Below are 27,171 nucleotides of genomic sequence, written 5' to 3'. Positions count from 1 at the left end.
AACAGTCGTAACGTCACTTCCCTGGTAATGACGCATGGTAACTTAGTAACTTGCTTTTAACTATCGGAACAATGGCAGACGCCCTTATGAAATATTTCTCCGACGAGCATAAAAGCGTATCCAGAGGGGAAAAAAACCCATTATAAATCTGATCATGTTTTGACTTTTACACATTCTGATCACAAGACATATGCAAAGTTCTAGCCAGCATGAAGAATAAAAAGTACCGATTTTCTTTGTTTAGAACCACGATGGTCGTCGTTGCTGGGCGACGGGACACCAGACTATTGAATCCAATTGCTATCGTCATAAATAGTCTAAGACAAACTAGCACCTTATCAAAAAAGTTACAAGCGACTGTTTATGTAGGAAAAGCTTTTAAGACACACTATTGCTTCATCAAAAAGTTACAAGCAACGGTTATTATCCAAAAGTAGTCTTAAGACAAACCCCTCATCAAAAAGGTTACAAGCAACAGATAGGTGGAAAGAGCTCTAAGACAAACTAGTGCCTAATTCAAAAAGTTGCCAACAAATATTTTTGTCCCTTAAATACTAATGAAACCAGGCTAACGTCGGCTTTATATGCAACGTTGATATAAAGGACTAATAAAAGAATCTTTCGCATCAGACACCCGAGCTCTGTGAGCTTAGAAACGAAACCAGCCCCATCGTAGATATGAATATTTATATTCGTTTGTGTCTTGTATTTATAGTTTTTGTAACATTCTGAAGTTTAATTAGTCATTTTAAAAACATTGTGGATTTTCAGAAGATGGGGTTTAGCCGCGCATGAGAAAAAGTACAAAGGGGCATTTTATTCATATGCCTTGTCCTAATCATCTGGAAAGCTCTACCCAGGTAGTTTAGCAGCCATGAGGATTTATTCAATTTATTATAATAAACAACCAAAATGGTATTATGTCGGGGTAACCCTAGGGCTTAAAACTGAGGGAATTTTGTTTCATAATCTTGATAAAATCAATATTGCATCATTATCATTATTTTGAATTTTAACTAGATTGTTTTTATCTGGTTCATTCTGACCAGATTGATGCGATGGGTCGCATAATAAATCGATATATAATGGAATTTAATAAACAATTTTTAAAACGCAAAACACACAATTTGCCGTTTCTCTCTCGTTAAGTAAAGAGTCCAGGGGCATGGACAAGAACAAAAAAAACTATTGAAGAGGAAAACAAACTTCAGGGATCGACGACTTGGCAAATATTTTCTTTGAGCCAAATGCGTCAAAGGCACTTACTTACTTACTTATCCGAACCAGCGACCACCTGAGCTCTAGCCCTTCGGTCTTGCGCCATGACGTAGAAGTTAGACGTCTTTTGTAGTTGTTCCAGGTGACTATAAAGTGTGTTACTGAAGCTTGGAGTGTCAAAGGCACCAATCGAAAGAAAATGATTTTCTTTTTTCTATTTTCTTTTTCTTTTTTTTTTCTTTCTTTTTTTTTTTTTGTTTGTTTGTTTGTTTGTTAAGGAGATGGTTAAGATTTCAAACCTTATAAAGAAACTTCATAGTTGACATTTTATTTTGAGAAATTTTTAACATTCAACTTATGAAACACAACCACTATATATACGTACTTTGAATGCTGTATTTATATAATAGTCAAATCATTTTGTTTTATTATATGTGCCCAACGCAATTAAATCAGATACTCTATACACTCATGGGATTTGGGCTCGGTAGTCTGGAAATTCATTGATCAACGAAACATTTCAATCTACATTATTATTATCTTTTTAAACATTTGAAAATGCAGGGATTTAGAGTAAATAAATCCCCTCTACTCCAATCACATATTCTCGTATAAAAATACTATCTTACATCTCTCAGCTTACTTTGAAATGGGATGAGTCACAGTTTGTAATTAGCTGTAGAAAAAAAAAAGATTTTAGAAAATAATTGTAGGGAAACTTTAGTGAAATCAGTCACTTAAGCAATAAAAAAGGTAGTTACGTGCTTATTTTCATTGTAACAATTTCATAGAACGAAACCGTTTTGTACCTTTTCAAAAAATCACACTGACTACATAACTACGAATACAAAGATCAGAAATTGATTGGTTGGTTTAGGAAAACTCCTTTGTAACGTGCAGTATATAAAAAAGTGTAATATGAAGTTAACTCGTCATTCCAAAAACATTGTTTTATTGATGGGAAAATGGTCTGGTGAAATACAGGGCCAAATAGAGCGTGAGCACAAATGAAATAACCAAATTATTATATTGTCACAACATTGGCAGCTTAAATATCTTGACACGATTATTACACTCTTGCTTTTATGGAATTCCGGACGTGTTCCCAATCACTGCACGAGCTCGCAAATGCGCATTGGGAACAAAGTTCAAATTCCAAAACGCAATTAGGATTTTGTCATCTTTGAATAAAAGACATGTTCAAAAAACAATTACACATACTTCTTTTTTTAAATTCCTATTTTAGTGAAAGTTAACGCTTAATAATCTGACGTCACAAATTATTATTATAAACTTGATATCATTACGCTTTACTGGTTATGGGGAGGGTTAGAGTAAATAGGATTACTTATGAGTCAACAAATTATTCTTGGATCTCATTTTGTTGCCACAAAAACACCAACAAAAATGAATGCCTTACAATGAAATACCTGCAGTGATCAGTTTTGTATTTACAAAAATCATGGTTTATGTCATTGCTTTTCACGATCGATATCACCCAGACTTTACCCACAAGAAAATAATATTCGAACTATCAAAGATTATTACTATGCACTGATGGACCCTCAAATTCTGCCATTTGTTTTGGATTGAAACTCAAGAGGATACTTTGAATAAGTTGACAACAATGAAGCAGGGATTTCGAGTAAATAAATCCCCTCTACTCCAATTACAAAACTGAAAAATTAAAAAAAACCCGAATAGACAGCGCATCATGTCTTACAATAACTGGAAGGTGTACGATATATATATATATATATATATATATATATATATATATATATATATATATATATATATATATATATATATATAAGAGTTTCACAAAATTATATCACCTTAATTTCTTTCATATAATATTATCACATTTTTACCTGCTATCTGAGAAATGAAAGATAAAGACGATTGGATCGTTCTGCGAGAATTTTGGTTGAATATATATTTTTTTAATTCATTATATATATGAATTATACAACAAAACAACATGATGATGGCAGTGATCACCATAAATAATAGAAGCAACAAAGATGATAATGAATTGATTTATAGATAACGATAATGATGATGACGATAATGATGATGATAGCGATGATGATGATGATGATGATGATGATGATGATGATGATGATGATGATGATGATGATGATGATGATGATGATGATGATGATGATGGTCTAATATATATTTCAACGGTGAAAGATCCACTATCTTTCGAAAATTCGTCTCAGTGTCTTAATTTGACCAACACGCAGTAATATAACCTCGCGAGAATACAAACACGGTTTGGTTGTTATGGTTACGATCACGGATCATCGATGCGAAACAGATAAGGGTGTGGTTTTTGTGAGATCAAAGAGTGTAGGTGTGGAGAGGTTTGTGAGCGTCTTTGATCAATGCAACATTAATACAATTATTGAAGAACAGTTTGATTCCGCTGATGTACGAATGTGTGAAACTGACGACTCTCTCTTTGATCACACGGTAGCAATTGATTTACGCTATTGAAGACATAGGCCTAGCTTCAACACATTCAAAACATATTGTTTTTGAGTTATATATACACACAATGTTATATATATATATATATATATATTATATAATATATATATATATATATATATATATATTAATATTATACATAAGGCACAGAGGAGTAACTTGCCATGTTAAACGCTTTTCACTATCTGCTGTTTTCTTGTTTGTTTGATTTTGTTTTGCTTTGTATTCTGATTTAGGTTTGTTTATATTTTTTTAGCAAAGTTGTTTTTGTCTGTCCTTGTTTGTCTTGTCCGTTAGGGTATATTAGACTCTATTGTAAGAGTAGCCCTCTGAAATTTGCAAGAGGCACGGGAAAGGGATTTCTCGCGTATGAGACAATATATGTGATATTTAAAGTCTCAGAAGATTCCTTGCTGATTTCTTCTTTAGCCGGCTGTAGTTGCCGATATTTTGGTTGTGGATTAGAATCACGACACTTTTACATTTTTGGGCACATGTCAGTAAATGTTGCGGTAAATCATCGTTCCTTCATGGGTTAAGGAATGTTGGGTATCGCGGCGAGGTATTCAGATTAAAAAAAAAAATAATGAAAACAAAATTCCCTTTAAGCATCCCAAAGGGGAAATTTGTCTCTAGGGTCTATTCCAAATGAAGACTAGAATTACCCAAGCGTCAGCCGCAGTGTAGTGCCGCGAATTGAGCTAGGGCAAAGTGACTTGCTCAAGGCCACACAGCGCAGCTGGTATTCGAACTCGATACCTTACGGGTACGAAGCAAAGACCGTACTGATGAGCCACGCTGCCCCCTATACTTCGCGTATGTGCACTTTATCTTATTTAGTCTTATTAAACAGAAACACAATACTTTATATAAGTCCGAACTTTCAACTTTGAACGACTTAACTCGCTCTCATTATTGAGCATCCTCTAAAATTGACAGGGATTCAGACCATGGTTTTCTTATCTGCTTTACAGACAGCAGCTTCCTCCTGGCAAATGCAAGAGTGGTGGACTACCCAATCGTGTACATGAATGACGGGTTCTGTAAACTAGCTGGCTACAACAGGGCAGAGGTCATGCAGAAGTCCAGCACGTGCAGCTTCATGTATGGGGACCTCACGGACTCGGACACCGTCAAGAAATTGGAGTATTGTTTTGAGCATATGGTGCAAGACCAAGTGGAGATCTTATTGTACAAGAAAAACCGTGAGTCATTTTGCACAAGCTTAATCTTCCGGCATCTGCCGCTCATTATGTTGGTCTCTCTCTCTCTCTCTCTCTCTCTCTCTCTCTCTCTCTCTCTCTCTCTCTCTCTCTCTCTCTCTCTCTCAATATTTATATTTACCTCGGTGTGTGTGTGTGTGCGTGTGTGTGTGTGTGGGGGGGGGGGGGTGTTCGTTGATTGATGTTTCCATCGATTTTTCTATCAATTTTTTAAGCATTGACTGTAAATTCAATCATGGCATTCATTATTCTTATTCAATCATTGCTCCCTTTAAAAACCTAACAACTTGTTCGTTCATCCAGAAGGACATATCGGCCAAACCCCGAATGCAGTCATTTATTACAGTATACCAATTCATTCAATCAAGTTATGGATCTGTTTATTTAAAACTCGTTTTACCAAAAAAAAATCAGCCCACCTGTTTTACGACGCATACATCTAACCATAAACCAGTCTTTACAATCATTTATTATTTTCTCACCACACTTTAATCCATTGAGTCACATCTCTATTCATTATTTTTAAACCTTTGAAACAAGTCCAATTTTTAGCTACCACTCACTCCCTCCCACAGAAAACTGCGCAACTCTGTTTTGTGAGTCAAGAGAAATATAATTGAATTAAACTGGATTACACACCAAAGAGTTGATGCAATATCGGTCATGGAAAATGTAATCATCAACTGAAAATGACTGCCCAATTATAAACACGTTGCAATACCAATGTCAATCTTGTTTATATGTAGTTTGAGACATAAACTTATAGATACAGATGCATTACCCCATTCCTTCCATATGCATCCATACAATCATTTTTACTCTTCATAACATTTCCCCATGTTCCATCCATACAATCATTTTTACTCTTCATAACATTTCTCCATGTTCCATCCATACAATCATTTTTACTCTTAATAATAATAATAATAATAATAATAATAATAATAATAATAATAATAATAATAATAATAATAATAATACTTTATTGCATCCCAAAAAGGAAATTTTTTGTACAGACGTGTTATAATTTACACATAAGATAAAAATACAATGGAAATAGGATGTATATATATAAAAAAGGAGCAGCTCTATAACCAGAGCTGCGCTTTATAATATGAATAATTTCAACACTGTAAAATAGTTAAAACTGTCACTATAAATTGAAAATTGAAAAGATTGCAAAACAAATAAATTAATAAATTAATATTTATATTTCTAAAAAGTAAAAATGAGAAATAATTATATAAAATGATTATTGCTTGTTGTTATAAAGCCTAATACTGGACGGCAGAAAAGATTTTCGGTGTCTCTCTGTTTTCGTTGAAATAGAGAAAGGGCGACCACTTCTTTCTGACATAATAATTGATGGTCTTAGTGGATGATACTGGTCATTTAATATTTTAGTTATTTTATTTATACAAAATTTCTCGTATAAAAGATCTACATCGTCAACATCATTTATATAGCGTTTAATGGATTTTTTAATATTTGAATTTATTTTGTTCCTTTCCACTGCTAAGCAATTGCCTCCCCAAGCTGTTATACAAAATGACAAAACACTTTCGATTACTGCTCTATAAAATAATGTGCAGAGGGTTTTATCTATTCTAAACTGAGAGAACATCATAACATTTCTCCATGTTCCATCCATACAATCATTTTTACTCTTCATAACATTTCTCCATGTTCCATCCATACAGTCATTTTTACTCTTCATAATATTTCTCCATTTTCCATCCATAAAATCATTTTTACTCTTCATAATATTTCTCCATTTTCCATCCATACAATCATTTTTACTCTTCATAATATTTCTCCATTTTCCATCCATACAATCATTTTTACTCTTCATAATATTTCTCCATTTTCCATCCATACAATCATTTTTACTCTTCATAATATTTCTCCATTTTCCATCCATACAACCATTTTTACTCTTCATAATATTTCTCCATTTTCCATCCATACAATCATTTTTACTCTTCATAATATTTCTCCATTTTCCATCCATACAATCATTTTTACTCTTCATAATATTTCTCCATTTCCCATCCATACAACCATTTTTACTCTTCATAATATTTCTCCATTTTCCATCCATACAATCATTTTTACTCTTCATAATATTTCTCCATTTTCCATCCATACAACCATTTTTACTCTTCATAATATTTCTCCATTTTCCATCCATACAATCATTTTTACTCTTCATAATATTTCTCCATTTTCCATCCATACAACCATTTTTACTCTTCATAATATTTCTCCATTTCCATCCATACAATCATTTTTACTCTTCATAATATTTCTTCGTCCATTTTATGACAAATGGTAAATTGACCAATAAATTGCCAAACCATGGAAAGACACTGTTTACAAATTTGGTCAGAAAACTTGTCCTTAAAATATCAATCGATTTAAATTATCCTCATCTTGGCAAAACCTCTCAAACCTGGGACCTCGCGAGACACGGCAGTCAATTTACAACACTCAAGGAACAATCAACTTTAACAATCCATCCGTCTTAACTCTACAACACCCAGTTGTCTGCCCATCCCATATGAAACGCTCGATTCATCCAACCATTTGTCCATTGACTCATTCATTCATCCATCCATCCATCAAAACACTCTTCTATTCCTCTCAGACATTATTTAATACTAGCCTTCAATCCCTATAAATTATTAAGGTTATGTATCAAAAACGGCACAACCATCAATTCACCCATCCAGATATCTATCAACATACCTTCCACTTCGACAAGATTCATTTACCTATCCAACTACCCATTCATGTGTCGAATCTATACAGATATGCGTAGTTCCAACGTACTGGCAGCTATCCACCCAGCCTTATGTATCATGTCTTTCTATCAAGGAATTTACCCAATGGAAACCGTACGGTGCTCTTATTGGCTAACCAACCAGCGGCCTCGATGAGAAAAATATCCGCCATTTTGATGTTGGCTGGGAATCGCGTTACTATAGTAAACAAGCGCTGATCGGCCGTTCATGAAAACAAGTTGCTGCTCGCTCGTTTAACTCAAAATTATTCAAAACGATCTCTCTAAAATGATATAAATGTGACTTCTTAAGGTTTTCTTCACGGTCAAAACCACACAACATTCTATTAATGATTACGTCCGAGGCAAAAAGGAATATTGACAGGTCGACCGAGAGTTGAACTCGTGAGACGACAAATATCAATGCGAAGTGTAGCGAGAGTCAAGCTATTGTTTGTCTTGTCCTATTCTATATAGAGAAAAGGATAAATAGTATAGCCTCGTGTGTGAGTGGTTGCGTGTCATAGTCTTGTTTTTAAATTGTTTCTGTTCTTTATGTTCTCAATTTCAATGCCGAAAGAGGAATTCCCGCACACAAGAAAGGGGAATTGGGGTGGTATTGTATAGTATCTAGTTCTAAATAGATAACTGATTAGAATTATATTATGATATATAAACACAATGCCAAATACAATTCCGAAGTTTCCTTATTTCAAATGAAGTAAAGCTCCAAAACCTAATGGTAGTGATTGTAGTACTGAGTGTTAGTGAGGTGATGTGGTGTTGGTGGTGGTTGTAGTTGTAGTAGTAATAGTGATGATGATGTGGTGGTGGTGATGATTGTAGTTGTAGTAGTAGTGGTAGTGATGATGATGTGGTGGTAGTTGTAGTAGTAGTGGTAATGGTAATGATATGGTGGTGGTGGTGGTTGTAGTAGTAGTGGTCGTGATGATGATGTGGTGGTGGTGTTTGTAGTAGTAGTGGTAATGATGCGGCTATGTGGTCTAGTAGTATGACACTCGCTTCCGGATCGGAAGGTCCTGGGTTCGAGCCTCGCGCTCGGCGCATAGTTGAGTCCTTGGAAAAGGCTCTTTACTCACATTCTCTCACCGTACTCAGGTGTGAAATGAGTACCTGGCCGTTAACAGAGTTGTCTTTGTCCGAAAAATTGTAATATCGCCTAACAGGCGTCATGTCCCGTCCTACATGTTAAATGTTGACCAGGGACCCCTTGTAAAGCGCTTTGAGCACATTTAGTAGATATTGCACTATATAAAGTTCAATTTAAAAAAAAAAAAAAATTTCAATGATGATGATCTGGTGGTGGTGGTTGCAGTAGTAGTAGTGGTAGTGATGATAATGTGGTGGTGGTTGTAGTTGTAGTAGTAGTGATAGTGATGATGATGTGGTGGTGGTTGTAGTAGTAGTGGTAGTGATGATGATGTGGTTGTGGTGGTTGTAGTAGTAGTTGTAATGGTGATGATATGGTGGTAGTGGTGGTTGCAGTAGTAGTGGTAGTGATGACGATGTGGTTGTGGTGGTTGTAGTAGTAGTGGTAATGGTAATGATATGGTGGTAGTGGTGGTTGTAGTAGTAGTGGTAATGGTAATGATATGGTGGTGGTTGTAGTAGTTGTGGTCGTGATGACGATGTGGTTGTGGTGGTTGTAGTAGTAGTGGTAGTGATGCTATTGTGGTGGTGGTTGTAGTAGTTGAGGTAGTGATGTGGTGGTGGTTGTAGTAGTAGTGGTGGTGGTGGTTGTGGTAGTAGTGGTAATGATGATGATATGGTGGTGGTGGTTGCAGTAGTAGTGGTAGTGATGACGATGTGGTTGTGGTGATTGTAGTAGTGGTAGTGATGATGAGTGCTGGTGGTGGTGTAGTAGTAGTGGTAGTGATAATGATGTGGGGCTGGTGGTTGTAGTAGTAGTGTTAGTGATGATATTGTGGTGGTGGTTGTAGTAGTAGATGATGTGGTGGTTGGAAAACACATTACAGGTTATTATAATACATGATTACACACATTCTCTAACTTCATTTTTTGACAGCTTCGTTGTGCCATAAATATACGCAACAGTTCTGAAACATTTTATTGTGGATTTTGATATTGTTTGTTGTTTTTCTTGTGTCGTTATGTTGACATAGATACCGAATGAATGGTAATTACTACATTCTCAGCCAACAACAAAATGGCGCAGAATGCTTTCATTGGTGGACACTTTTTAGGCTTCGTACGTATTCTCATTCGTTTAATTCTATGCTTTCTATCCATATCCCACCATTCATGTGTCTATCAATCCAGATATGCATACTTCCAGTCTATCGACCATGTCTTTCTATCTATCTCCCAATTTGACAACATTCATTTACCAATCCACGTACCATTCACGTATCTATCAATCCATATACGCACGAAAGCCAGCTATCCATCCAGTCTATCTATCATGTCTTTCTATCAATCTTCCAACTTGACAACATTCATTCAACTATCCAACTACGATTCATTTATCCATCAATCCATTTCAGGCACCGTTCCAACGAATGGGCAATTATCCGCCCTTCCACCCATCCTACCATCAATTCCTCGATACACCTATCAATCCATATGCGTTGTTCAAACGAACGGGCAGCTATCCACCCTTCCACTCATCCACCAATTCTACCATCCATCCATTGACACATCTATCAATCAATATGCATTGATACGCAGCTATCCACCCATCCACCCATCACCCAATCCTTCCATCTATTCATTGACACATCGAACAATCCATCTGTTTACCTAACCAGGCACACCATTATGGCTCCTACTTCATGTGGCCCCCATCAAGAACGAGAAAGACCAGGTCATTTTATTCATGTGTACCTTCAAGGACATCACAGCACTCAAACAACCAATCGATGACGATGCTGGAAAAGGTAGACACAACTGTTATATATCATCATTTTGTCTTTGAATATGGTTAACTGCCCATGTGCCTGTCTATTTCCATATTAATGTTTCTGACTACCAATTAATGTTTTATTTAAATATAATTTTTAAAAAGTAGCATTGTGATTTTTTTGGTTTGTTTTTGTATTTGGTTTTTTAAAATATTTTGCAAACAATCAGACATGATTGTATTTGTTATATTGACAAAATGGCATTTGGCTGCCCATGCGTTGTATCCTTGGGTAAGACTCTTTAGATATATTATCCAACCTGAAAAATTATGAATGAGCACCTACTGGCCATAGGCAGTCACTGAGAAGTTAGAGTGCTAGCATAAAAAAATGACATCTGTCATGCCGACTTGCACTGTTTGAAATGAAAATTTGGTTCAGCTCTTTGGTATTGTTTGGAGCCAGCCATATTGAAAAGTTCCCACTAAATTGTATAAATCAGACTATAGATAGTATGCGCTTGGCTAAGAAGCTCATAACATTGCCATCCGGAAGTATAACGGACCAACACACAAAACTATGTGTAACCATTAACTTTTATAGTCTGGATAATACAGTTTAGTGAGAATCACTCACAAACGCGGATGGCAAAATATAATAACAAATGCTTGAGTGACGTCATCTTCGTTCTATCTATAGATGAAGGACGCTTAACATTAATAGTCTGGATAATACAGTTTAGTGAGAATTACTCATAAACATGAATGGCAAACAACAATAACAAAGACCTGAGTGAACGTCATCTTCGGTCTATCTATAGATAGTATGCAGATGACGTCACTCAGGCCATTGTTATTGTTTTTGCCATCCGCGTTTGTGAGTTGTTCTCACTAAACTGTATTAACCAGACTATAAAAGTTCATGGTTACACAGAGTTTGTGTGTTGGTCCGTTATACTTCCGGATGGCAATGTTGTGAACTCCTTGGCCAAGCGCATTCTATCTATAGATGGAAAAATTTGACGTCCCTCAGCTCTTTGTTATTGTTTTAGCCAGCCATTTCAATGAGTAGTTCTCACTAAATTGTATTTATCAGATTCTTGACGTTTGGGGTTGCACATAGTTTTGTGTGTTGGTACGTTATATCCGACCGTCGGAATGTTGTGAATAAATTAACGAAGCACACAGCATCAATAAATGTTTAAGGTTACACATAGTTTTGTGTGTGGTTTCTTTATATCGGCTGGCAGATGTTGTGAACTTTAGAATAAACGCATAGCATCAATAATTGCATCTTCGCTTTCCGCAGGTCTGAGTAAGTTTGCACGCCTGGCACGTTCTGTGACGAGGAACAGATCAACGCTATTACAATTCACCTCACACCAGCCCAGTACAAAATTCGACAATTCTAGGCCTTCTCACATCGCTAATGTAAGTATTGTATGTTTGTGTGTGTGTGTGTGTGTGTGTGTGTGAGAGAGAGAGAGTATGTGTGTGTGTGTGTGTATGGGTGTTTGTTTGTGTGTGTGTGTTTGTGTGTCTGTGTATTTCTGTGAAAGAAAGGGGGAGGGAAAAGAAGAAAGATTGAGAGAGAGAGAGAGAGAGATATATATATATATATATATATATATATATATATATATATATATATATAATATATATATATATATATAATGAGGAACAGTGAAAGAAAGAGAAATTACGAATGGAAAGAGGGTGAAAAATAGTTGATAATGTGTAGTCAAATGATGATGATAATGATGATGATGATGATGATGATGATGATGATGATGATGATGATGATGATGTTATTGTTGATAATGATGTTGATGATCTATTGATAACGACGACGATGATGAAGCTTATGATAATAATGATGATGATGATGATGATGATGATGATGATAACGGTAATAAATGGGGATCCCGATAGCTCAATTGGTAGAGTACTCGCTTCACACGCAAAGGTACAGAGATCGTTCCTGGGTGATGTCGCAATTTTTAATGTCCCCAAGTCATCTTTTAGATGATGCATTTTTTTTCATAGTAGTACAAGTAGTAGTAGTAGAAGTAGTAGTAGTAGTAGTAGTAGTAGTAGTAGTAAAAGTAGTAGTAGTAGTAGTAGTAGTAGTAGTAGTAGTAGTAGTAGTAGTAGTAGTAGTAGTAGTAGTAGTAGTAGTAGTAGTAGTAGAAGTAGTAGAAGTAGTATTAGTAAAAGTAGTAGTAGTAGTAGTAGTAGTAGTAGTTAAATAGTAGTAGTAGTAGTAGTAGTAGTAGTAGTAGTGTAGTAGTAAGTAGTAGTAGTAGTAGTAGTAGTAGTAAGTAGTAGTAATAGTAGTAGTAATAGTAGTAGTAGTAGTAGTAGTAGAAGTAGTAGTAGTAGTAGAAGTAGTAGTAGCAGTAGTAGTAGTATTGGTATTATCATCATCATGACTATCGTCATCATCGTCGTCGTCGGCGTTATCACTAGCATCACCCCGATTTATATTTTTTTATCGTTATTATCATCATCATCCTCATTGTCGTCGTCGTTGTCATCATAGTCATCTTATAATCATCGTCACCATTGTCAACAAGCAAACAAATTCGTCTATCGACGAACAGTGACACACGATTTGACTTTTATCCCATGCTCCAAACCCCAGAGCGTCCCCAGTATGTCTTCTATGAATGATGACAATTTTTATGCTTGTCCTGAGTGGTTGTCATGAATCAAACCATTGTTTCGCGAATTATCATGAATCTTGCAGAGTCATGATTGACGCCAACCCCCCCCCCCCCCCCCCCAACCCCTACCCACTGTTATTGCCGCTTCTCGTTTTCCATCTATTCATCCATGGACGGTATTTCGGAATTAAAAATTAATATCAAGTTTATCAGTTTTTTCATCCATCTGTGTCGACAAGCGTGACGACATTGCGTCACATGAGCTGGCATCAAACAAAAGCGGCTGATCACAGATCAAGGATAACAGATACGCGCCAATGAGTTACTGGAAGATTGGTGAATGGTGATCAATATCCTATCCGATACTCAGGATAGTGTTGTTATTAGGAAGGCGAGAGAGTGTGTTTAGTGTGGGTTGGGGATGTGGGAAGGGGGGGGGGGGGGGGGGAGTGCATGGCAACGATTACAGGTGATGCCTGAAATATTTATTAAACAAGTTCTTGAATACGATTGGGTGAATAAATTGTAAATTCCCTTTCTATACAAGCACCAAACCTGACTACAGATTTAAAGATTTCACGCTTTTAGTACTAGGGTAAAACATTTCATGATGCAAAATACGAGTAATTCAATCTCTCTCTCTCTCTCTCTCTCTCTCTCTCTCTCTCTCTCTCTCTCTCTCTCTTCTTTCTTTCTTTCTTTCTTTCTCTCTCTCTCTCTCTCTATCTCTCTCTTTCTTTCTCTCGCTCTCTCTCTATCTCTCTCTCTCTCTATCTCTCTCTCTCTCTCTCTCTCTCTCTCTCTCTCTCTCGTGAGAGAGTGAACAAAAAAATAGACTCATTAACCCTCTCCTTACCACCTGCATCAAAATCGTCACATTTGTTACGACACAATATACATTTTTCTTATTCAGATTTGTTTTGTACATCACAAACTTTGAAGAATGATCTTTGTTTAATTAATAATAACATACAATTATTTTATAGAGAGCTTGTATGAGGTTTAAAAATCCATTTTTCTTCAGAGTAAGCCTGCCATTTTGGAAAAAATACTGAAAAGGATCGGAAAGGATCAAAGGCTAAACCTGACTTATACTCTATGAATCTACAAAAAAAAAAAAACAGATCAAATGAACGTTTCGGGTTTCCCCTTTATCAACAAAACAGGATGAATGAAACTACGCCACTACCACATCATCTCATTCATCTGTGATGTTTCATTCATACTGTTTTGTTGATAAAGGGGAAACCCGAGACGTTCATTTGATCTGTTTTTGTAATTAAATTGAAGCTTACATTCAACTTCACATTATTATTTATTTCTTCGAGTTGCGAGCAGCAACATTTACATTACTCTGTGAATCGGAAATTTGGTTCTATCTGACTTGCTGAGGGAACCAATAGCCCACCGTCAAACACACTGAGTTCGTTGAGAATGATGAATTCGTGTAATATGTTGTATTGATGCTATGCGTTGAGTTAAAAAAAACTCATAACATCCACCAGCCGGATATAAACTAAAAACAAGAACAAAGAGCCGTGTGACGTCAATCTAGTTCCTTCTATAGTTGTTCATATTTGTATTGTTATTTTTTAATTCATTTGTTGACATCAGAGACTCGCTCATGCAGATAGTGGCTCATGTAAAAAAAATGGAATTGTAATTTATGACGCTATTAGAATGATATGAAAGGGTCAAATACGCTAGTCCTTAGCATTGTTGACATGATTCATGCGTTGCCATGGTGATGTTTACATCCGCTGTGTGGGGAACATAATTTTGTGTTTGATTTGTGTAAACCCATATTGGTGGGACAAAGAATGATGTGTGTGATTATGAATCCGTTCGCGCGCACGCACACAGTCGTGTGTGTATTGATGAAGATTTATTGTCTGTGAGTGGGTGTATGTGTTTGTGTGTCTGTGATTATGTATGTGTGTGTGTATGTGTGTGTGTGTGTGTGTTTGTGTGTCATTTGGAAGGTAAAGAGATAGCATTAGAGAACTCTAAGGGTTGAGTGTGACGGTGTTATTGGATGGACGGAATACTAAAGAGTTCTGTCACGCAAGCCAATTTCAATCTACGGAGCATTCCATAATGATGATAATAGGATAGAAAACGACAATATTAAGTCGTTATGTAATGTAAGTACATGTACTGCAGACCTGCCTACTATTCTGAAAAATGCGTAGAATCACGAGATTTTGGCCTCATCCAATTTCAGAGCTTCGTGAGCTTATCTAATTAATTAACTTTTAAATTAAGCAAAATGACATAACACAGGAGAGATCATCATCATAATTTATATTCCGACACAGACCTCACTAGTAACGAATTGTTGTTACAATCGAATTTATATAGAAAGACGTCAATCTATCTCGGTAAAAATCAAGGTACTGGTGTATCTCATAATATTTGAAGATATATCAGGGGACATCGGCTTCTCATTCGTGGAGGCATTGAGGAGATGAGAGATAGAGAAAGAGAAAGAGACCGAGAGAGAGAGAGAGAGAGAGAGAGAGAGAGAGAGAGAGAGAGAAAGAGAAAGGGAGACGGGGAGAGAGGGGGAGAGGAAAAGAGAGAGAGAGAGAGAGAGAGAGAGAGAGAGAGAGAGGGAGAGAGAGGGGGGAGGGAGAGAGGGAGAGATTATCAAACTGTACAATTCATTGGTGATTGGCACTTCACAATGCTTTTACATCAATGCAGCAAGAAGCTCCACGGGAAAACATTAAATAAAGTGGGTAGAAAAGTGCCAGAAAACAACAAAGAATAAAAAATCTTTGCGGCGATTGGGGCCTCGAACCCGCGACCTTACTTGTACGACAACTCCGCCTGGCCAGGAGAGGGTAACTCTACAATCGAATCCATCCGCCACTCCAAAAAAAAAAAAAGTGGTATCAAGCATCGTGTCTATCTTGAATCGCTCTCTCGACTTCTTGAGGTCTTGGGTTCAACACACAAACGCCGCGAAGATTGTAAGGCAGCAGTAAAGCTTATTAGCTTTTAACACAAACCAATAACATAGAGACGATTGAGACATTGAGTAAGCTCTGATCTTAATTGGGAGTGAAAATTAAATCAGAAAAGTGAGTGGATGAGGTACGCCATTAAATACTTTAAAAATGGAAAGCAATCACTTCTCTTTATTATATTATAGAGCGATTTTTATCTACCAACAAACTATCCATTCCACCAGATGATGAACCTGAGTACAGACGTGTTACCCCAGTACCGCCTTGAGGCGCCCAAGACTCCTCCCCATATCATCCTCCACTACTGTCTTTTCAAGACAATCTGGGACTGGATCATTCTTATCCTCACTTTCTACACGGCCATAATGGTGCCCTACAACGCTGCTTTCAAGGTAAGTGATACTAAGCTGCCAAAGCTGTGGACTATAAACAGTAATAAACAAAAATGAAAAAAAAAGCCAGCTTTGGAAAAAGAACAAAATACCAAACTCGGAGCTTTTCGGCTTCAAAATCCTTCTTCAGTCTTTTCCTCTTTCCTCAAGACGTGACAAACATTTATCTGTCTGGATTTTAAGTGATGTAATAGTGTTTTCGTTTTATTTTTTTTTGTTATTGGCTGAAGAAGGATTTTGAGCCCGAAACATTTCGTGTTTGATATTTTATTCTTTTTCAAATTTTTGTTCATTCCTTCAAGGTAAGGACATTCATACCAAAAGTGTGACCCGCCACCTCAACCTGGTATCATATGTGGGTGGACGTTTGAATGGCAGGCAACTAAATATATTATTCGTTCAATCGAAAGATTGTAGTAATTGAACTACAGAAAACATACATTTCCTTGTTCTGTTAATTTTGCTTAGGCTCGACATAAAACTTTTTCTTTGACACATTATACGATTAGAAGCTTTTTATGCTGGAATTGCCTGATCTCTTCTTTGAATAGCATGTTTAAATGATCTTCTGGTTCCAGAAGGTGGCATCTTATTTTCTTGAGAAGATAATCGATCCTCGCCTTTTAACGTCCCATAATCTTAAGAATCTACCTATAAATCCTGCTATTAAAATAGCTATGCCAGCTTGGCAGCTTGGCTCAGTGGTACGGTCTTTGCTTCCTACCCGAAAGGTACCGAGTTCAATCACCCGCCGCTGAGTTGTGTGGCCTAGGGCAAGTCACATCGCCCTAGCTCACTTTGCGGCGCTGCTCTGCGGCTGATGCCTGAGTTATTCCAGTCTTCCCTTGGAATAGACCCTAAAGACAAATTTCCCCTTGGGGATGAATAAAGGGAATTTTTTTTATTATTTATTATGATTCAAAATGTAACCTATTCATTATTTGTCCTCTGAAATACTAGATACATACACACTTCCAATGATTTTTGAAGTAGAAGGTGTAACGTCATGACTTCTGTGCCCTATTAATACGTTTAATATGAAAAAAACCAAACCAGCAATCCTTGAGCAAGCTTAGTATTGAATCATTTTTTAATATATCCGTCCCAAGGTAAAAACGATGGACCAGCTACCACTCTTGGTCATCGACAGTATGGTGGACGTGGTCTTTTTTGTGGACATTGTGCTCAACTTCCACACAACGTTTGTGGGCCCCAGCGGTGAAGTGATTTCAGATCCAAGGGTTATAAGGATGAATTATCTCAAAAGTTGGTTTGTCATCGACCTGTTGTCATGTCTGCCCTACGACGTCTTCAACGCCTTTCAATATGTAGATGATGTAAGTATGATGTAGTTGAGGTGTGGAAAAGATAATGGTGATGACGTCGATGATGATGATGATGATGATGATGATGATGTCGACCAAGAGGCTGATGATGATAATGCTGATGAGGAGGCGGATGAGGACGTCGACGAAGCGATGGCGACGACGTCAACGACGACGACGACGACGATGATGATGATGATGATGATGATGATGATGATGATGATGACGATGATGATGGCGATGATGGTGATGATGATGATGATGACAGATGATGATGATGTCGTCGACGAAGACTATGACGATGATGATGATGATGATGATGATGATGATGATGATGATGCTGATGATGATGATGATGATGATGATTACGATAATGATGTTGATGATGATGATGATGATGATGATGATGATGATGATGATGATGATGATGACGAGGAATAAGATGATGATAATGATGATGATGCTGATGATGATGATGATGATGGTGATGATGACAATGATGATGGTGGTGGTTGTGATGGTGACAAAATCATAATAATTGGCTTCTGAGTAAACGATTGGTCACACGGGCGTGATGATAACTCCATTTTTCTGGTTTATTGCTTTTGTTTGTTTGGATTTTTTAATTGTTTATTTGTTTGTTTGAGAGCGGGAGAGAAAGAAAGAGAGAGAGAGAGAGAGAGAGAGAAAGAGAGAGAGAGAGAGAGAGTCTGATGATTTTTTTCTTTTTGGGAGAGGGGTACATATTTAAGGTTTCTTTTCAGTTGTACTTGATGGGTTTGATAGCAGAGGCGTGAATATAACCCCTCTCCAAATCTGGTTATAATATGTGATTGAATCTTTTCTTATACCCAACCATCATTTTTTTCCTTTTCCCTTTCCCATTTTTAGGGGATCAGCACATTGTTTAGCGCCTTGAAAGTTGTACGACTATTGCGTCTTGGCAGAGTTGTGAGAAAACTAGATCATTATCTGGAGTACGGAGCGGCCATGTTGGTTTTGCTGATCCTAGTCTTCATCCTGTTCGCCCATTGGTTCGCCTGTATCTGGTACAGTATTGGATGGGCGGAGCTTATCAGTGGAGTCGATTATGGTTGGCTGCCAGACCTGGCGAACGTAACCAAGGTAACCATTAAGAATACACAATATAGCAGCACTGAGATAAATGTGATGTATCACCTTACCCTGTAGAAGACAGATCAAGGTTTCCATTAATATTAGAGTACACAATTTTTAGTAGCACTGAGATAAAAGTGATGTATCAGTTCACTCTTATATAAGACAAATCTTATCTATGATATCAATCAAATGCAATATCGATTAATAGGTGTCATGTCTCGACCTAAGTTGTAAGTGTTTCCGTTGGCTAGTGACCCATTGTAAAGCCTTTTGAGCAAATTTATTGGATATTGCTCTATAAAGATGCTCAATTGTTAATATATTTCTTAACGCGCATCGCAATTTATATACCAGATTTGAACTCACACCAATCTTATCGTTTTCACAAAAAGTACAACAGAAATACGACTGAAGCCCTAGTCACATCATGATAACTGCTATCATGGGGAAGACGGTGTGACGTTATAACCGATTAAATAATGGGAGAAATAATGATGTAAAAATAATTTAGTCCTAGTGTTAAAGGATTAAAGAGATTTTCAAATTCGTATAACATATTTTTTACTTCAATGAAAACTTTCGAAGTGGTACAACTTTATCAAAAATTAACACGAAGCGAAAAATTAAATTACCAAGATTTAAACGGGGACTATTTGAAATTCAAAGTCTTCTATACTATTCCTAATTACAGTTTTGAAGGTCAAACAGATCGCGACACTAAAACATCTGATTAAATTTCGAAACAAAACGGAAACAAAGCCCCATGATCGATCGCATACTAACCAATACCAGCCTTCGGTTTTCCTTCTGTTAAATCAGAAAGCTACATTTTGTGCATTTACAATTGAAGTCCAATACTGAATGATAATCTCCATCTTTTATTGCATTTTATCTAAACAATATAAATTGATTTTTCCTTTCTTTCATGGTTATGGTTTTAAATGCTTTTTTATTTCAAATTTCTTTGTTGTGTTTAGTTTCCGTCCCATAAGATTGCGTGCACTCTATTGTTCTGTGGAATACACATTTTTATTCACAAAGACTCACAGCGTAATCTACTGCAACCACGTAAAACCAATGAATGGGGAAAGACAATGCTGCCGTACTCTGAAAAAACCCGTATTTTAAAATTTGACCAGAAAACTCGTCCTTTAAATATCGATCGATTTAAGGACCCTCATCTTGGGAAAAAAAAAACTCTCAAACCTGGGACTTCGCAAAGTCACAGGTTTGAGAGTTGGGTTTTTTGTTGTTGCCAAGATGAGGGTAATTTAAATCGATCGATATTTGTAGAACGAGTTTTCTGGACAAATTTTGATATATGGTTTTTCCAGAGTACTAAATGGAATAGCGTGGACTAGAAACGCTGACCTTTAACCACTTAACTCCGTACTCTGGAAAGACGCGTATTTAAAAATTTGTTTAAAAAAAGGTCTTCTTTCAGAAATCGATCGATTTAAATGACCCTTATTTTACAGTTTGAAATGGGTGAAGAGCTGTAATTAAAGTAATTTCTTAGAATGCCTTTGAGGGTTCCAATAGCTCACTTGGTAGAGCACTCGCTTCACACGCAAAGGGACCGAAATCAATCCCGTGTGTAGTCGAGATTTTTTTCTGACCCCCCCCCCCCACACCCACCCCCGTATATCCTGCAGTGATTGGGTAGCTGGATATGCTAGATCTGGCGGAAAGTACTTTGCGATAGACTAGCGTCCTCTCATAAGAATAGCAACCAATTGTTGCTGTCCGTTTCATGCTATAGAAATCGGGATAAACTCCTGCTCCATGGACCTAGTTGGTTCAGAAGGACTGTTTTTTGCAAAAACTCTCTAACCTGGGGCCTCGCGAGGACCAATTTCATTTTGAAAATATACCAAAATCACTTCGTATTTCAATAAATGAACACTTTTAACTATGAATTGAAACAGATGATAAAATGAATCCCTAAACCGACCAACAACCCTTCCCATCTCCCAGCAACCGTTCACCTCTTCCAATTTGAGTGCCCGGGATGACATGCTTGGGGGGCCGAGCAAGGAAATGCGGTACCTCACGGCCCTCTACTTTACACTGTCCTGTATGACCGGTATTGGATTTGGAAATGTAGCTGCCAACACTCAGACTGAAAAACTATTCTCCATATTCATGATGATCATTGGATGTAAGTATGTCATTGTTTATGGTGAGGCTATAAAATATGGTCTTGTAGTATGACACTAGCCTTCGGAACGGAGGGTTCAAGGTTCGAGTCTCGCTCTAAGCGGCGGGTAGTTGAGTCCTTGGAAAAATATCTTTACTTACATTCAAGGAACGTACTCAGGTGTAAAATGAGTGTATGATCTTTAACAGCGTTGTCTCTGTTGGAAAAAAAAAGTGCAATCGTAAGCATCGCCCAATCGATGTCGTCATGTCTCGTTCTACATATTAAGTGTTGCTGTTGGCTATGGGCCATTTGTAAAACGCTTTAGAGCGGTATTATGTTGCGATCACAGAGAGATGAGTATTAGAAATTAAAATAATAGTAAAAATTAAATATGATGTTTGGGTAAACTTTATTGTTTCATTGGGGAGAAAGTTTCTTAAAATGCGAAGACCCCCCCCCCCCCCCCCCCCCAAAAAAAAAAAATAATTAAAAAAAATAAATAAATAAATTAAAAATTTTTTCTTAAAATATCATATTTCGGATTATTGTGATATTCAAGTCACTTTTTGACATGATATGCCCCAATATAATACCATATCGAGGCGATAGGTCATGCATTACGTGCAAATGTTATCAGGTCTTAACATTGTTTTGATGGACCAAATTTTGAGCTGGTGTGAGAGTGTTTCCATTACAACAATGAGCCCATTAAAATGTGGGTTATCAGACCCTGATAATAAGTGCACGTCAATGACATATGTTCATATCTGATGGTTCCTTTATAAATTTGATTGTTTGTGAGTTTTGATTCCTTTCTTTCCGATCGTCTCGATTCCTTTTGTACTTTTGTTTGTTTGTGTTTTAATTATTTATAATGTTTGAATCGTGAAATTGTTCTCATTGTCATTGTTATTGAATTAAATTATTCAGTCTCACTTGTAAGCGTGTGTGGGCTTTTGTCTATGTGTGTGTGTGTGTGTGTGTGTGTGTTTGTGTGTGTGTGTGTGTGTTTGTGTATTTGTGTTTGTGTGAGCGTGTCTATATGTTCATTCATATTTAAGAAGTACATAAATCTAGATATGAGTTTGTTTGTAACGCTTTGTGTGAGTTTTGTTCGTGTCTAGTCTGTAATGAAAATGTATCCTTTTTTCACGTGTTTTAAAAAGTTTTAAAAACGCATGGGTTAAAATGATGAAAATGAGCAAGACTTATATTTTTCTGAATGACTAAACACACGGAATCATAACGTCAAGTTTTGCACTCTTTTTGAATGCATAAGCTGTACATTTATTAACTAGGGGGTGGCGTGTACTATATGCAGATCTTATAACCCAAATTACTATAGCTCTTATTAGCTTATAGTTGTAATGGAAATAATCTCGAACTAACGTAAAATAAAGTCCATTACAACAACATTGTATCAAGCCCATAATTGCGTTCGGTTATCAGACGTGCTAATATGTGAACGTCGAACTGGGGTTATTTTTTACATGTCCTTGCAAAAATAGGTATGAGATAACCAAGGGATAACATTTTTTAACAATACCTAAATGTTTCATTTACAATATTAAGTTTCAAAAAAACTGTGACAAATATCGAAAAAAAAATTAAATAGATATGTTTCCATTTATTTTAATTTCTTTTCTTATTGTTATAGCAACCTTCAGTTTTACCCGACGTGCATTTATTTGCAGGTCTGATTACCTAATTCCTTATGAGCTCATTGTTGTACTGGAAATCTAAAAATATGACGCAAAATATTGTCCAATACAACACTGTTAAACTAGGCCAATAAGTGGGTCCGGATGTCAACCTGCATCTATGTACTCGTCGGTTTTCCCTGCCTAATGTAACACGTATAAGAGAAAAAAAAAGGAACTCCTCTCAAAGTGAAAATAACGATGTATAAGTTTTAAAATAGAACTGCGCATAATAAATAACCGGTGAATAACGTGACTAAAAATTACCCTTAAACTCTTGTGCTCATTAAACTTTGATAAGGACATCGGTGTTTACAGACCTTCACAGCACAATCTTAAACAAACTAAAATTAGAAAAATGGCCATTGGCAGTGAATAATGGCTCGTTAATTAGATATCAAACAAAGGAACAGATTAATTAGATTGACGTTAATTATGAAACGCGAAACTTGGGCGTCTTTGGAGCAAATAGTAAATCTGAAAGAGTTAAAATATTCTGTGTGAAAGATAGAAAAAGTCACCTCTACTGAGGATCGAACACCAGACAAAAGACAATCTAGCGATCAATTTTCAGGCGAGAATGATCGATTTCTTTTCTTATATTTTTTTCCTCGCTTTTCTTTTCTTGGGGGGGGGGGGGGGGGGCTTTTTATCATTCAGAATTTTAAGGATATTTTGAAGCTAACACCTATTTTAGTTTTATTAAATCATCAGAGGTAAATAATTTATTTATTTACACACATGACTTTTAAATCGAAGAATACTTTATCATATATGGATAAGAATGGAAATTACAATGGTTTTATTTTATTTTATTTTATTTTTTTCCTCGAATGTTATGATCTTTCGTATCTTGGTCGTTTAAAATCATAGAAGATACGATTCAGTATGCGTCCAATATTTGATATAAGTGAAAGTATGAACAGCAGCCATGACGAGAAAAAGCAATATGGAAAAAACGGAAAAGCAACCGTGATTTTGGAGTTAAGTTAAAATTGTACAGATCGCTGGTACTATCCATCTCGCTCTCTGAATGTAAAACTAAAATTCTCCCTGCAGATCTAGAAAAATTAATTTGTGCTTTTCAAAATAAGAGCTGTAAGAAAATCCTGAGAATTTCATAAATGGAGCACAGGCCAAATAAAGATATATTACAATATATTGCTGCTATGTGGTCTTGTAGTATGATAGTCGCTCTCGGATCGGAAGGTCCTGGGTTCGAGCCTCGCTTGGCGCATAGTTGAGTCCTTGGAAAAGGCTCTTTACTCACATTCTCTCACCGTACTCAAGTGTAAAATGAGTACCTGGCCGTTAACAGTGTTGTCTATGTCCGAAAAAATTGTAATATCGCCTAACAGGTCATGTCTAGTTCTACGTGTTACGTGTTGCTGTTGGGACCCCTTGTAAAGCGCTTTGAGCATGTTTAGTGGATATTGCCATATATAAAAACTCAAGAAGAGATATAGATCGAGCAGGAGGACAGGAATCACTGTTGTCAATGGTGAAAAGAAGGAAAACGTCATGGTTCAGGAACCACTGTCCGCCATCATAACATGTGCAAGACTGTCATGCGTCAGTAGGGACAGAGAAGAAGAGAAAGACAAGAAAAAACTATGGCAAGACAACATCAACGATTGGCCGCCCTGGACCTTATACATAACAATGGCAATTACCCTATCGTCAAGATCAACACTGTTGTTTATATTAAATATGTCATATAAGAATTCCGATAATGTTCATTTGATTACTATCGTGCTCCCGTGTTTCCTTTTTGCCTCAAAACGTAAATTCATGAAGACAGTTATCAAATTATCTCCTAATTTGGATCATTTCATCTGTCTTCCAGAACACCGATAAACAATAACCAGCCCTACACTTTCTTTCACTAATAAAAACACCTTTTCATAATTTTGACCAGAATTTCTTTTACTTCAAATCGCAACGAATTAAGATGATCATCAACTTGTCTAAAATTAGTAAACCTGATACTTAGAAAAAGAGCCGCTGGGATCCCGACATCTCAGTTGGTAGAGCACTCGCTTCACATACTAGGGACCAATATCGACCCCGGTGCAGTTTAGTTGGTTTTTTTTCTCACCCCCCCCCCCCCTGTCCAATGAGCAATGATTGGGGAGTTGGTTCATTTAGATCTGGCGGAAAGTACTCTGCGATAGACTAGCGTTCTATTCAATGGGTGGCAACTAATTGCTATTGTCCGTTTCACGCAATAGAAACCGGGATAAACTGCAGCTCCACTATCATCATAATCATCATCATCATCATCATCATCATCATCATCATCATCATCGTCGTCATCATCATCATCATCATCATCATCACAATCATCACTATCATCGTTATAGCTATTATCCAGGGACTATGTCATTACGTTATTGTTTATTTCCATTTACTGGATTTCGTAAAGCACTCGATGCACTTGAACTACTTAATAAGGTAGCTCCTTTAATTTGATTTTTTAAAAATAAACCTTTGACCGCCGGGGGCTTGTTTGGAGTAAAATATTACATTTCGGGATTTGTTAAATTACATGTTTAACAGAAAGCCTTAGTCATTTGTATTCTTTTTTATATGATTACATTCCAAGTCATGCGCCATAACACGTGGCTTGAAACGTACACAAAAAAAAGAATAGCAGAAAGTAAAAGGTGGAGAAATAGATGATGTGGAAACCGTCGCTTATCTGGGAGCTAAAGTTGGATATGATAGAGGGGCTACATCAGATAAAGGAGAAGGACAGTGTTTGCAAGTGGAACAATTCAGAGACTTTGTAAAATCTGGAACACAAGAGGCTTAAGAATAAAGATAAACGGTTAATAAGCTTCTTAAAACGTTAGTCCTGTCTGTACTCATATATATGGCTCTTTGAAGGGAAACTAACAAAAAAAAAAGAAAGGAAACCGGGTGTCTTCCTAATTGAATGCTGAAGAAGAATGTTGAGAATAAGATTGCAACAGCGTGTAAGGAATGAGCGAATTGTAGAATTGACATAGGCAGTAAAAGTTAGTGTGGTGGTGAGAAGTAAAAGGTAGAACTAGATGTCTTGAGGAGAAGGGAAAAGAACGGTTCTGTAGTGACATTAGGATAGACTCCAGAGAGAAGAGAGGGAAAGGAAGGTCCAAAACATCATGGTTTGATGTTTGAAAACTGAGGGCCAGGACTGTTGCCAAGGACCGAATGAAATGGGAGGAAAATGTCCAGGCGGCATGTGTCTTCTGACGCTGAGAGATTTAATATTAAGGAATGTCATTTGTTTTAGAAATAATCACTGCATTTAATTAACACTGGAAGTAATTGTAATTTTAATCAAACGGTTTGTGCTGCACACATTAATAGCTGGAATGTAATGACCATAGATAGACTAATGAATTTTCCCTGCTTTTGGTGTTTCCACTTCGAAATATGTAGCCCGTCAGAGCCATTAGACCCATATTTTATCTCTTTTCCTAAGGCATGAATTAGACAACAGCAATTGCTTGCTCCCATTAGATAGGACGCGAGTCTATCTCAAAGTTCTCCCCCGGATAGAAAATTCCAATCTCGGGGAAAACATTTACATAATGTACGATTGTTGCAATAGTTAAAATAGAAGGTGAATTTTTAATTCAGAAAAGTGAGTGGAGCAGGCACTTATGTTGATAACAACAAGAGATGAAGTGAGTAGGAAAGTGCCAGAAGACAATAGAGAATAAAAACTTTTCGCGGTGACGGGGGTTTGAACCTGCGACCTTACTGATACGACAACTCCGCCTGGCCGGTGAGAGCGTGACTCTACCGTATGAGCTATCCACGACATCACCGCGAAAAGTTTTTATTCTCTATTGTCTTCTGGCACTTTCCTACTCACTTCATCTCTAATAATTAAAATAGTGGCTTTCTTGGTTTTATCTGTAACAACATTCAAATGGAACAGAAGCTTCAATCTGATTAACGAAGACAGATAATGTGGACGTTTCGAGTTTTCCCCTTTTCAACAAAACGCGGTGAATGAAACACTAAAGACGAATGAAGCGCTTAGAGTCTGGTGTCTCGGAGTTATAGCGCTATATAAGTTTTCAGCATTATTATTATTATTATTATTATTATTATTATTATTATTATTATTATTATTATTATTATTATTATTATTATTTATTATTATTATTATTATTTTATTATTATTATTATTATTATTATTATTATTATTATTATTATTATTATTATTATTATTATTATATTATTATTATTACTATT

General features: G+C 36.5%; 1 protein-coding gene across 1 annotated transcript in view; it reads left to right on the top strand.

The window, feature by feature from the left end:
* LOC144962743 (voltage-gated delayed rectifier potassium channel KCNH1-like) overlaps positions 1-27,171 on the top strand; it is a 104,873-nt gene that overhangs the window by 46,548 nt on the left and 31,154 nt on the right. Inside the window, exons 4-10 of the mRNA XM_078895963.1 lie at positions 4,692-4,922; positions 10,512-10,640; positions 11,913-12,034; positions 16,466-16,633; positions 17,743-17,970; positions 18,850-19,083; positions 21,055-21,238. Of these exons, the coding sequence (XP_078752089.1) occupies positions 4,692-4,922; positions 10,512-10,640; positions 11,913-12,034; positions 16,466-16,633; positions 17,743-17,970; positions 18,850-19,083; positions 21,055-21,238 (1,296 nt within the window). The remainder of the gene's footprint in view (positions 1-4,691; positions 4,923-10,511; positions 10,641-11,912; positions 12,035-16,465; positions 16,634-17,742; positions 17,971-18,849; positions 19,084-21,054; positions 21,239-27,171) is intronic.

The sequence above is a fragment of the Berghia stephanieae genome, chromosome 1, assembly GCF_034508935.2.
Source record: "Berghia stephanieae isolate SIO BIC M18660-M18661 chromosome 1, UCSD_Bste_1.3, whole genome shotgun sequence".
In the NCBI taxonomy this organism is placed as follows: Eukaryota; Metazoa; Mollusca; class Gastropoda; order Nudibranchia; family Aeolidiidae; genus Berghia; species Berghia stephanieae.
This window is presented reverse-complemented; position numbering and strand designations above follow the sequence as displayed.